At 34.5% G+C, this 13,176-nt stretch overlaps 1 protein-coding gene across 1 annotated transcript in view; it reads right to left on the bottom strand.

Annotated features, from left to right (window-relative positions):
* Nucleotides 1-13,176, bottom strand: part of CD47 (CD47 molecule) — a 66,611-nt gene that overhangs the window by 18,200 nt on the left and 35,235 nt on the right. The window contains exons 3-6 of the mRNA XM_070943766.1: nucleotides 10,504-10,593; nucleotides 3,445-3,546; nucleotides 2,072-2,164; nucleotides 956-1,051 (exon numbers count right to left, since the gene is read on the bottom strand). Of these exons, the coding sequence (XP_070799867.1) occupies nucleotides 956-1,051; nucleotides 2,072-2,164; nucleotides 3,445-3,546; nucleotides 10,504-10,593 (381 nt within the window). The remainder of the gene's footprint in view (nucleotides 1-955; nucleotides 1,052-2,071; nucleotides 2,165-3,444; nucleotides 3,547-10,503; nucleotides 10,594-13,176) is intronic.

Raw genomic sequence — 13,176 nt, 5'->3', positions numbered from 1 at the left:
AATCACTAGGTGGCAGCAAAGAGAGTTTTATCTGTTATTTGGAATTTTACAGCTCTGATATGGTAGCCCCATATTAAGGCAGTATCTTTATTTATAGATTTATTTGTTATATTTGTATCCCACCTGTCACACAGGCATGTAAGGTGGGAAACATGAAAGCAATGCAAAAGATATAAAACACTAATCTTGGTCAAAAGAAACAAATCGCCAAATGTAATATTTTTGTCCTCTTTGGCAGCTCCTTAAAGCATCCATGTCTTTTCCCAGAGTTGAGTATCAGCTGCAAACAGCTGCTGCAGCAAAACTCCAGGAAAAATCTATGCTTGGCTTTAGAAGATGCGATGGATGCTTACATGCAGGCCACTGTGCAAAGTGCCTTTTCCCTCTTGAAACTGAAGCCATGCACAACCATAGCACGTAGCAACTAGAAGGAAGGGAGGAAGGGAGTGACGGAAGGACCACGCTGAAATTAAGTTAAGTTAAGAAGATAGAAAGGAAAGCAAAAGGGGGGGGGGAATGAATAAAATGAATTAAGAGAAGGTAACTGGGGGAGGGGGAAATCATTGGGCAAGGAAGGAAAAAACCAGAGACAGCATCACAAAGGCAAGCCCAAATTAAGCTACAGCTAAGCTAATCTTCAAAGGTATTCATTCTTTTCAGCAATGATGCTTGCGATAATTTGCACTTTTGATTTATTACCTTCTTTTCAAGACCATGTAAGATGATGCTGAGCTGCAAGGGCCAGCATTCTTTCCCATGCTAACTAGGACACTGGAAGTCCAGAAGCATTTGATATGGGTTGATAATATCTGAAAAGTATTGAATTTGATATAGACATATAGCTATGCTTTGTTGTATTTTTGTTTTAGTTTGTGATAGCCACAGTATAAAAGTTAAGTAACTTCTTCAGAACCAAGCTGTAACACATATTACTTTGATAAAGTACATAGTTTACCTGTCACACACAAAGCAAATCCAGCCACAGCAATTACATATCCAAGTGCTTTCAGAGCTAGCAAAATAACTGCAAAAAGTGGTTGCTTCTCAAAAACTAGGGAAAGAACAATAATGTTACTGAGAAAAGAACATATTCAGAAACAAATGAGAAATAGAACAAGTCAGGATCTTAAAAAAAAAAATTAAACTTGTACAAATATATCTCTGGCATCGGGTGTGAAGCAGATAGGATGGATGAATGAAATAATCCCAAGGTAACTTTTTTTATGTGGAACTCTCAATTATTTTTTCTTGTGTTCAATTGTGTCCGATTCTCAAAGAGTGCCAGGACAAGTCCCTACGTTTTCTTGGCAAGGTTTTTCAGAAGAGGCTTGCCATTGCCTCCTTCCTAGAGCTGAGAGAAAGTGACTTGCCCAAGATCACCCAGGTAGTTTTTGTGCCTAAGGCAGGACTACAACTTCTGGTCTCTTGGTTTCCACCCTGATGCAATCACTACACCAAGGAGGCTCTCACAACTCTCAGTATAATGTAGTAGAACAGAATTTGGATACTAAAGGCCAACAAACAATGCTGGCTGGCACAAGAGTATATGGAACTTCTAGGCCACACTGACTTATGGCTCCATCTTCTACTGATGCAAAGATTTCCATATTTAAAACGATTGGTATTGGTGCTTTCTAAGCTTTGCTGCTCTAAGCTAGTGCCTACTTGGCCTTAACCTAATGTCAACCCGGCAACAAGTACAGCCCATAAACAGTCCATCAGTTATTGTACACCTACTTATAAATAAAAGTTTTGTACATTTTTCCCCAGAGGGTATTTTTAGCTCAAATTCTTCTCTCACAAAGGACAGTAAAAAATCATCTCTTCACTTCAAGAAAAGTGATACTTTGATTTCCTTGGCAATATCACAATTTGGTACTCTGGTACCAATTCAAAATCCTTCTCCCCAAATATTGTCTAAAATTCAATGAGAATACTGTTGTTCAATGCCAATAGATCTCTACTAATTTTATGATTTCTTTCTCTTCTGCATTCCCCCTGCACATTCAGTTACATTTAACTTAGTCTCTAAAAAGAAATACAGTGATCAAATAAATTAGAAGATTCTCACCTGATGTGAACAGGAAGTATAAAAGAGGCACTACGATGATTGCAGGGATGACAATGAGGCCAATACCAGTTTTAACCAATGCTGTATATCCACCTGGATGAGGTCAATTTAAAAAAAAAATCAATCCAGTCTTTATTGTCAAACTATTATGTAAGAATACTATTTATATTAAGAATAACTTCAATGGGAATCACAATAAATAGACCATCAAATTTAAGCCAAAGGATATTTTTACTTTTTCCAAGTTGTCTTTTTTTATTTTATTCCAATATAATGGACTGGAGGACCTTGGATTTCCAGATATTGAAGAACCACCATCATTCCCCCCCCCCATTACCCACACTGGCTAGGAATAAAATTGCTACATCTGAAGAAAAAGATTGCCCCTTAGCTCTAAAATTTGCAACTAATAAAGCTACAGTTGGAAAGTAAGAGGGAACAAATTTGAGTTGTGACTAGTTATATACCTTCATCAATTCATATTTAATCCATATAATTTTTTGATATGTCACTAATTATTAGTTCTTAATTAGGATGCAATATTAACATTGGAAGACAACATGTAAAATAGCTTATTATAAGAATTTTATACTTGGAAATAATTGTGATGATTGTATTCTAAAATTAGCAGAAAATTATGAAGGTGACCTACTTAAGTGCTTCCTGAGGGGAACAACAGCACAAGAGAAATACCATTTTCCTATTAAATGTTTACCCAATAGTAAGGGGAAGTTATCCTACTAACACAGAAAGAAAATATTAATGCAAATATTTTAAAATGACAAGAATTAATACTGGACATGCTTCATCTATATGAACCATTCTATATTTTAATGAAGGATTTCTACTCTTTCTAGTCTCAATGTTGGCTGTTTATGACTGCAAATTAGCTGAACAAATAACAATGCATGTAAGATTCCTTTTATTTTATATTTGTGGTGATTTATTAAACAAGAAAAATAAAAATGTATGTTTTGTATATTAAAGTAAAAATCAGGAAGGACAGTGAGACGGAACCATGACCAAATATTTCATGACCTCAGAGATACATATGTTTTTATAATATTTCTAATAAATAAATATTTAATATGTAGCAAGAATAATATATACCAAGTGTATTCAAAAGATATGTTGAACCTATAAAACTAGGACAGTTACAGTAACAGAAATAGAAGTAGTAATTTAATCAGGGTTAGGAGTAATATCTTTAATTCACTTGGTGACATTTTGAATCTTTCAGACATTAATTTGCCTCTTTTTATGTAAAAATTATTATCAGTCACATACTGGCTATTATCAGATTCAGTCTTGCTATATGTAGCTTAAGGCCCAATTTAGCTTGATAGAGTACATTTATTTATTAAAATTCTTACCTTGGGCATAAAAAATGGTACCAATCACAGCAAAAATTGATATTAATAGTCCTGTAACACTTAAGCCAATTTTCTTTTCGAACGTCATGTCAAACTTTTTAGCTAAAATAAAAATAAAAAATAAAAACAATTAGAGATTAAATGCTTAAATAAGTATATGGCTTTCAAATTATGCTTTTGAACAGCATCAACTGAATATGAATGCTGTATGTATGTGTGTGTGTGTATGTAGAATTTTGTTTAGATTACATTCCCATATTATTTATTTATTTAGGCCCACTGCTCCTACAGTTTTACAAATTATAGAAAAAACATGAAAGCTCACACAAAAATCAATGCACATTTCTAATGTATATATTTTCTATTTATTTTCTCCTAAGGAAATGATTTTAATCTAGTACACAAAAATTTTTGTACAATATGCTTTGATTTAAAAATTAAGTCAATTTAGAAATTTAGCTAATCCAGAGGTATGGAGGAGGAGGGGTCTTTCTTTTCCTGGAAATGCTCTAAAAGTAGCAGCTGGACAGCCATCTGATGGGGCTGGTGTGACCTGAATTTCTGCACTGAGCAAGAGCTTTGGACTCAATGGCATGTAGTATATATATATATTTTTTTAATTAGACTTATATGCCGCCCTTCTCCGGAGACTCAGGGCGGCTTACAATGCGTTATATGGCCTCTTCCAACTTTATTTTTCATCCGCTTTGCAAAATTCTGAAAAGCTTGGATTTAAATGAAATCCAGGTCACACGTAGGTTTGAGAGGTGCAAATTGTGTATCTCTAGCTTTAAAACAATCCAGAATGAATTTTGTAAGGCAAAATAACCCTTACACTGCCGGAGATTTAATCTTAAAAGATCACACATAAGGGAGATTAACAAGAAAACAATTAAAACAACCACCTCAAAAGAAAGATAGACAAAGTATGTGTGTGTGTGGGGGGGGTGAGACCCAGAAAACAAACTTGCACATTTCTTAGGCATACCTGCTCCTTGGAAGAGTGTACCCCCCCCACACACACACACAGACAAAGAAAATTCTGTATAATCCCAATCTTGCTGTCTGTTGGGAGAGTACTTAAACCTTCCTAACTAAAGCTCTCACAGGCTCTGCCGTGACATTAATCACTGAACAACTGCTATGTAACTTTTTAATTGTTGCACATTTTACCTCTTTTTTTTTCCTGGTGTGCTAATCTTTTATACTATTCTTTCCACAGATCATTTTTAATTCTTTGGAAGAAGTCTTGGCAAGTGGGCAAGCTTTACAAATTGATTAAACAATAAAAAAATAAATACATTCATCTTCCCTATTTATTATCCAAGGCTTAGCATTTCCAACTGAAATCGTCATATAACCTAGGTAGCAGTCACGGAAAAATTTAAAACAAACAAAATACAATTAAAAGTCGAATATCTAGGAAAATAGAAGAATCATGGAAAATAGAAAGGTCTTGACCCAGCACCGAATAATGCCAATGTGCATGCTAATGGAACCTTCTGGAGTGGGAATTCCACCAATGAGATTTCGCCTCAAAAAAATCCTAGGTTCTATAGGCTGTTAGAATTACATAAGATTCCAATATCACTGTACTTGTCAATAAATTGTACCTCCCTTGTCTCAGTCTAGGTAAGGCTTATCTACTAGGCAACACTTGCTTTGGTTCTTATAATCCAGCAAGATGCAGTGTTTCAAAGCTTGAAAGAAAGACATGAAAAGCCAGTCTCAATGTAGGCATCAAGCTGCTAAGTATGTTAAACTAAAAAAAAAATTAAACAAACAAGTTTACAAACAATTTGTTGAGAAATTAATGCAAATCACCAGGAAATATAATGATTTTGTTTATTATTTGTATGGAATGATAGCAATTTCATTAAATATAATGAGCAGCTATGACTAATGATAAAATGAAAACATAAAAAACTGTAACGATCAATTTATAATCATTATGAATAATAATAATAGATCTACAGACTCACTCATGATGTGTGACTGCTACAGCTGGAAAGGCTGTAACTCTTTAAGTATTTTATAACTCTTGTACTTTAAGTAGTTTATAAACCATTGTGATATTCCATTAAAGGCAGGAACTGAGAAGAGTCCCTCCTCCCACCTTCATCCAGTCCAAGCTGCTGATCCTGGGATATTATAGAAACAAGTTTATTGGTTTGACCTGGGATTTAGATCTTCCACCTAAAAGCCTTGGGAGAACTGGAATCACTACAATAAAGCTGCCAAAGATACAAAGGCATAGGTGCTTACCTATTTTTAAACAGGGTGTTGTTTTTTTTTGCTCACTTAGCTTTATCTTTGCTTCCTTTACTTGTCTTTCTGTTTAATTGCCTGGTCTGTTTAACAATTAAAGATTTCTAGATCAAAATATAATACAAAGTTCCTCTAAATGGATCAACAGTGGAGCTTGTTTCATCACTGGTATTTACTTAATTTCCTGTAAACTGTTCCTGGTACGTGAGTCACTTGCTCTTTGCAAGCAAGTCTGGACTTTTTATGTTGTCATGGTTATGATTACAGGATCAAAGCTACAATACCTTGTACTTCCCTCAAATAAAGGCAGCTTGAGTTACAAGATGCTAATATTGCAAAATTTACTTCAACTAAATTTAGTTGGAACTGTTAATGTTAATAAATATCTCAGACTAATTTACGCTGGTTTGAATGAAACATTGCATAAGGCAGACATACAGTAGCATAGGTTAATTTAAAATATTTACTTTCTAAAATATAAGATTCGTATCACTGATTTAAACAAAGATTTTAATTTGAAAGAAAGATATAGGGAGGTCAATATTGCCACTATATGCCATTAATGATTTTTTTTTTTTGCAATGTACTTCAAATTATTAAACACGTTTTTCCTATATGCTATACTATCAATTATTGCTTACTAGAGATAACCTATCCAAACTGTAATAATTACCTTGACTACCAGGATTTCCCCAATAGATATGCAAGTCTGCCTTTTTACCAGCAAAAGCAAGGATTTTTTAAATGGACTATTCCAACTAGTGGTTGGTAAGGTCATGTACCTGTCAGGGTTCCGACGGATGTCTATGGCAACTTGAGAGCAGGCCAGGGATGCTTTGCGAGTTGACATTAGCTTCTAAAAAGAGGCATTTGGAAGTACCGAACACTATTACCAACCATTCTTATTTTTGCCAGAGGCTCTTTTAACAAACTGGCAGATACATTTCTATTATAGACACTACAGTTTTAGATATTGCATGAACCAGGAGACTCAGCATGTTTTTTGATATGTAAGAGAAAATACACCTTATCAATCAATATTATCACTGTAGCTGTTGCACAAGGCAGAAAAAACACAGCATGGTTTTTGATATATAGAAAGCAATCAGTTCTAAAGAACAACTTTTAACAAATGAAAAGCTACTAATAATTTCTTTCTACAACCTATTTTTTAGATATTTTTCTTGCCTTTATAAATTCTTATAAATGACTCAAGGTGGAAAACATATTCTTTACTCTTCCTATTTTCTCCACAACAGCCCAGTGAGGTGAGATGTGACTGGTCCAGAGTCATCTTTTATGTCTATGGCAGATTAGAACTCACTGTCTCCTGATTTCTAGCCTGGTATCTTAACCATTGGAACTGGCTTTTATATAAAGAAATGTTTGAAAACATTCAATTTTGTTTTGATTCAGTTTACATAATCGGTGTGCCATGAAGTAAGGCCAATAGGTATTGAGTTAGTATCTTCAAAAAAAATTATACCACACAGATTTAAGTAAAATATAAAGCAATTAAGATATTATACAGTTAACATCTTAATTAATAAACCTAACAATAAATATTATAGCAAAGTAATTTGCTACTGCCTTGGATATGAAGATTTGTGACTCATACTTTAAATTCCTTTAATGTCTGCAAATACTACTTGACTGTATTAGTATGTTAAAATATTTTACATGATAAAAGTATTATAAATACAGTAGCTTTTTCAAGAACTCCATTTATGAACCAAAAGCAAAACGTATCTTTTTATTTTAGATTTTAGATTTATATTTTATAATATTCTTAACATACTAAATTTTGTGTACCATTTTGTGTTCCTAGTGCAGTACAGTGTACCTAGTACAGTGCAAACAAAATTAGTAAAATAGACAGCATAGGGAAATTTATTTATTATTTAATTTGTGTGCCACTTATCTTACTACAAAGTTTACAAATATTTCTAAGTAAATTGGAGAAGAATATTACTTTATAAGTAAAATAAAAAACTTGTTCTTTCTCATATAGGCTCCCAACTGGGTACAAATATGATTCAATGTAGAATGAGAAATATATTAAGATTGGCCATAAAATTTTCACTCAGCAAAATGATCCAACAACTGGGATTGAAGATTACTGGTAGCTTGGTAGCTTTATTTTTTTTTTCTTTCATCACCAACCTGATTTAAATGATATCTTTCATTTAGATATTTGAAGTTAGTGTCAAATCATTCTACATAATCCCTATTGATTCCATATGGATATGAATGATTACTATGATTTTTGCCATCAATTCAGATTTGACTGATAGTGACTACGTAGACAAGTCTAAGCAGTTTTTAGAAAACATTTTTGGGAGTGCCATTATCATCTTTCAAAGGCTGAGAGAGAGTGACTGGCCCAAAGTTAACCAGTTTCTAGTTTCTGTGCTTATGACAGGATTAGAACTCTGGCCTCTTCACTCCTATTACCCCTTTAACTGCTAAACCGACCTAGCTCTCATGAACACGGTTATTCCATCTTTAATAAAAATTACCACAGGATTTAACAATATAAATCTGTTTACAAAACAAACAAAAATTATATTAAGGAAGACATTCTTAATGTCGATAAAATGATAACATAAACATAAAAATAAAAATGTACCTAAGATTAAAATGAAAGAGTTTCAAAGTAAGTTCCCTTAAAGAAAGCATTAGACATTAGACTGACCCCCACTCTAACACTCTTTCAGAAGACACTGAAGATATGGTTCTGTCAGCAGGCCTGGGGAATCCAAAGCGGGATGGAGTCCATTAAATGGTTTGTATGAATGTGTGTTGTTGCCAGGGTGGTGGCGTGGGGTGGGTGGATATTTTTTTACTATTTCTTCTTCCTCTTCCTCTTCTTCTTCTTCATTATTATTATTATTTTCATATGGGTTTTTATATCCATGTAAGCTGCCTTGAGTTGCCATGTGCGAGTAGGTGGCAATATAATTTTCTAAAATAAAAAATCTTATCCTTCCTTGATATGATGTGACGATGGAATTTTGTTGGTTATACTTATTCTGCTTTAATGGAATTTTTTTTGAACTACCCAGGACTAGCATGTATAAAACAGGCAGGCAGGCAGGCAGGCAGGCAGGCAGGCAGGCAGGCAGGCAGGCAGGCAGACAGACAGACAGACAGACAGACAGATAGATAGATAGATAGATAGATAGATAGATAGATAGATAATCATTCAGCTTGTTTATACCATCAAATATATCTTATGATACAAAAATACTGAAACACATTAATCTGATCTAATAAGAGAGCCCTCGTATTCACCAAAACAATCTGTACTCCCAATGATACAGCAGAAAAATCATCAGACCATGAACCTTCATTTTACTGTAAATGAACAGCTCTCCTTCAACCCCTACCAGTTCAAAATAACTGTGATGGCTCTATGATTGTTATTTACTGGCTAAACTCTATTTTTTTCCCCCACAGAAAGATATTAGTACAGTATTTACTTAAACCTAAAGGAAATATACAATAAATAAAGCAAAATCCATGTTCGGATGATATCATTTTATAAGTAGATCATAAAAATATAAACTAAATGGCATAGCTAAAAAAACCTTGTGATGCTATCCATATCTCTGGGTGGGATCTGTTCCAGAAGGTGGGAGATGTGACAGAGAAGCCACCATGCTTCCTGGGTCCCACACAAAGGCAACATTTAATAGAAAGGACCTAGAGAGAAGGGGCAGTAGGAGCAAGCATATTAGGCAGGCAGAAACAATGGGAGACCTATAATACCTGAGGTGATCTCCAGTTATCTCAGGCATGGGGCATAGCAAAAAGAATTATATTAAGAAACTAACAAAACTCCCAGAGTGCACTAGACTGTTTATGACAAATGATCACTCAGTTTTTAAAGAACTCTACTAAGTTCTTCACTTCAGGTGGCAACCTGCTCACATAGCTTATACAGTTAGGCAATTCCTACTGAACGTAGCCTGAAGCACTTTTCATTGGTTCTGGTTCTGCCTTCTGCACAAAGTAAGTCTACTCTCTTTTCAATATGACATTCAGTTCTTCAAACAGGAGTAGAACCATTCATTAGCATTATCTGGGCATGATCACTCAACCAATTATAAATTTTTTTAACAATAGGACCATTTTGTCCACATTTTACCATTTTATTAAGGAAAATTTCATTCAAGACTCTGTTGAAGACTAAGTACTGAGGCCCAAGTACTCTCTACAGCATTCTCCTAATCTACTAAACTAGTAATTCTATAAAGAAAATGGATTTGCTCTGGCATTGCAGCAGACACATACTGCTTCTTTCTCATTGTAGCATATCTATCAATGTTCAGAAACATATTGCTTTTATATTATTATTAATATAAAACTTAATTTATAGAAATAATGGCATTAAAAGAAAGGACATTTTCTAAGAACAATCGTTGTCTGTATTCAACTTATGTCACTCTATGGCCAAATGTTGAACAGTCACAGGCAAGTACAAACTTTTTTTTAGTGCAGACTGTTATAGAAGGTATTAATAAATACTCATAGATATCACAAATGAAAGGGTAGCAGTTTTTAATTAATTAGAATGTCACCTTTTATTCTGTTATTTCCAGAGTCAAGAAAACATTAGTAAGCAATTACATAAACTGCTCAAAATAAAGATGCTTACACAAGTTTTTAATCATGTAAAGCACAAACTTCTTTTGCATTATTCCACACATATTCCATAAACATGCACACACACATTAATAAACTTTATTGATATCAATATTAATAAAGAAAAAGGAATTTAGTACTTACCTACTATAATGAACTGGCACCAGTACAAAATAACAATCAATATTATGATGGAAATGATAGAGAACCGCTCCACAGGCTTAAACCAAGGTACTATAAACAAAACAAATACAGTACAACTTCAGGAATGAGTGCACATTTATAATATTTTTCACATATTTTTGTGCTGACCTTTTGGACATTTCTTTATCATTACAGTAGAAAAAGTCATATCATTTACAATACAATTATTCTAGGTTTCCACATTAAAAGCATAGGGGGCAAGATTTTAAGTCATCCATCCTGAAATGTCCCACTCCTCTACTAGTGTCTGCCTATCCACAACAATAAACACACATAATCTAATAAACTTGTGTTTATTACATTAAATTTACAACTTTTAGTGATTTCAAGCATAATGTAAGCAAGAGCAGTTACTAAAAATGGAAGCAATACCGAAGGACTGGCAGCACTTTACCATACCTATGGCATCTGCGAGTGGTATTTGAAAAATATTCTCAAAATAGGTCACAACGAAACCAAGATGAGCAGGTCACAAAGTAAAGTGGACCTTTGTCCTAACATGCAATCTATTGCAGACAACAGCAAGATTTAAGAAAACAATTCAAGTTGTCATTTATATTGCCTTGGTTCAAACCATGGAACAACTCAAGTCTTTTGGTTGTGTTTCAAATTATCATCCTAGCACTATCTTCCTGAAGTTTCTGGAAATCTGTCCCTGACATTCTTGCACATTTTTATTTCCTTCACCTTCCTGCACAGTCCCAGACTTTTCTTCTGAGAATTAGCATTCTACATTCTATCTATTACGTTTGCATCACAGAGGCTTTGTAATTTTCCACTTGTGACCTTAAACTGTAACTGTAGTCTTTTGTCATGGCATTAAAAAGCACTTTCAATAAATATATGGATGTAAATGTAAAAACACCAGCCACTGAAGACATTTCTGCAAACTGTGGTCTGAAGAAAGGGCTGCCTTCTTAGATTCTTAGTTAAAATCTAAAAATTACTGGGATACCCAAGAGTGTTACTTTTTGCTATCTTCCATAGCATTAGTAAGACTGCACTCTTTATTTCAAAGGCTGTTTTGAAGACAGTAGAGATAAAACTTACTATAAGCATGCCCTATTTTTTAATCATTTGTATATTAGTTTTATATAGTTGATATGGTCAAATGACTTCATCAATAAAGACTACATTCCTTTCCCTTCTCTTCCATTCTGCTATTTTAACAAGGGAAGGAAAAAAGTGTAGAATCTTTGGACATCCTTTTCAAACGTAGTTCTACGTCCTTCCACAGAACATAGTAGTGCCCGAGCTAAATCTACTGTGCTGCCCAAGGGCTGACAAAGTAAGCCTTAGTAATTCTCTGCTGGCACAGGGATCAAGAGATACCAGGCACTTCCCGCAGGAACTGACTAGGCTTCTGCATTTCCTCAATTTCAGATTTTGACCTAGTTAATGCGGTAGTATATGCTATTCATACCACAAACTATGGTTGGGTCAAATATGCTTTTTGAATTAAAGAAGTAATATGTTGATCACCCAATTCTGCTATGACAATATTGAGTAGATTATGATCCCATTCTTAATTTCTTTTTAGCAGCAGCTGTGAAATCTTAAGAAGTAAGGCTGATGCAGTTGCCAGGCTGACTGAAGTGGGAGGACTAATTCAGGAAAACTGTCAGAAAGAGTAAACAAGCCTTTAATGCAGCTTCATTTTCCAGATATTCTTCTTACCGATTTCTGATGAATTTTTTGGACAGGCTGTAAGGGGGAAAAAAAACAAAACAGGGACAACTCTAATTTCTATGTTTGGATATATTATGCCATGGTTAACATAAAGTACAATTCATTAGCCCACTGAACTTCCCACCGCACTTTGTTGCTAGAAAAGCATGGCCTGTCTTAGGCTCAGATAAATGTATAATTTTCAACTTGTCAAACTATAGCTTGCTTCGACTTCAAATCTAATATTTTCTTTTAAAAAAGGGAAAATTATATCAGGAAGTGGGCTACTATTACATTAACTGAAGCTATCTCCATTTAAATCCTTTTAGAAAGTCACTTTTTCACCTCATATCTTGTCTGTTGATCTAAACCTACCACCAAGTTAATCTGAGCATAATTCTGGATCAATATATAGATTCAGGCCGGGGTGAAATCTACTTACCTTCCCTACCGGTTCAGAAGTGCATGTGCCATGCGTTACGTGCACGCACCGACCCTCTGCGCATGCGCAAACCCTTCTGCACATGCATAGAGGGTAAAAAACAGGTTACTTCCTGGTTAAAACCAGGAAGTAACAATGACCGGGCGGGTGGGCAGAGCCTCAAGCTGCCATCACTAATGGTTCTCCGAACCACCAGCCGTCATTGCTACTGGTTTGGCCAAACCGGGTTGAACTGGGAGCATTTCATCCCTGATTCAGGCTCAATTAACTACAACGCTCTAAATTCTCAAATACTTACAGAATTAATGTTACCACGGTTTTCTTACCATCTGATTCTTTTTCTATAATATCACCTATTCCATGAAAAAGCAAGACCTTCAATAAACTACAACAATAGATGAAAGATATGAAATATTTAAGGGCAAGGGAAGTGGAAGAGGAGACCAGCTTCTGTCTATTTATTATGATATAAGAAGAAAATACCGCATAGAACCTAATGACAA

The sequence above is a fragment of the Pituophis catenifer genome, unplaced genomic scaffold (genome assembly GCF_029215685.1).
Source record: "Pituophis catenifer annectens isolate HBS135680 unplaced genomic scaffold, rPitCat1.0.hap2 SCAF_4, whole genome shotgun sequence".
In the NCBI taxonomy this organism is placed as follows: Eukaryota; Metazoa; Chordata; class Lepidosauria; order Squamata; family Colubridae; genus Pituophis; species Pituophis catenifer.
The sequence above is the reverse complement of the archived record's forward strand: the minus strand, read 5'-3'. Positions and strand labels throughout refer to the sequence as shown.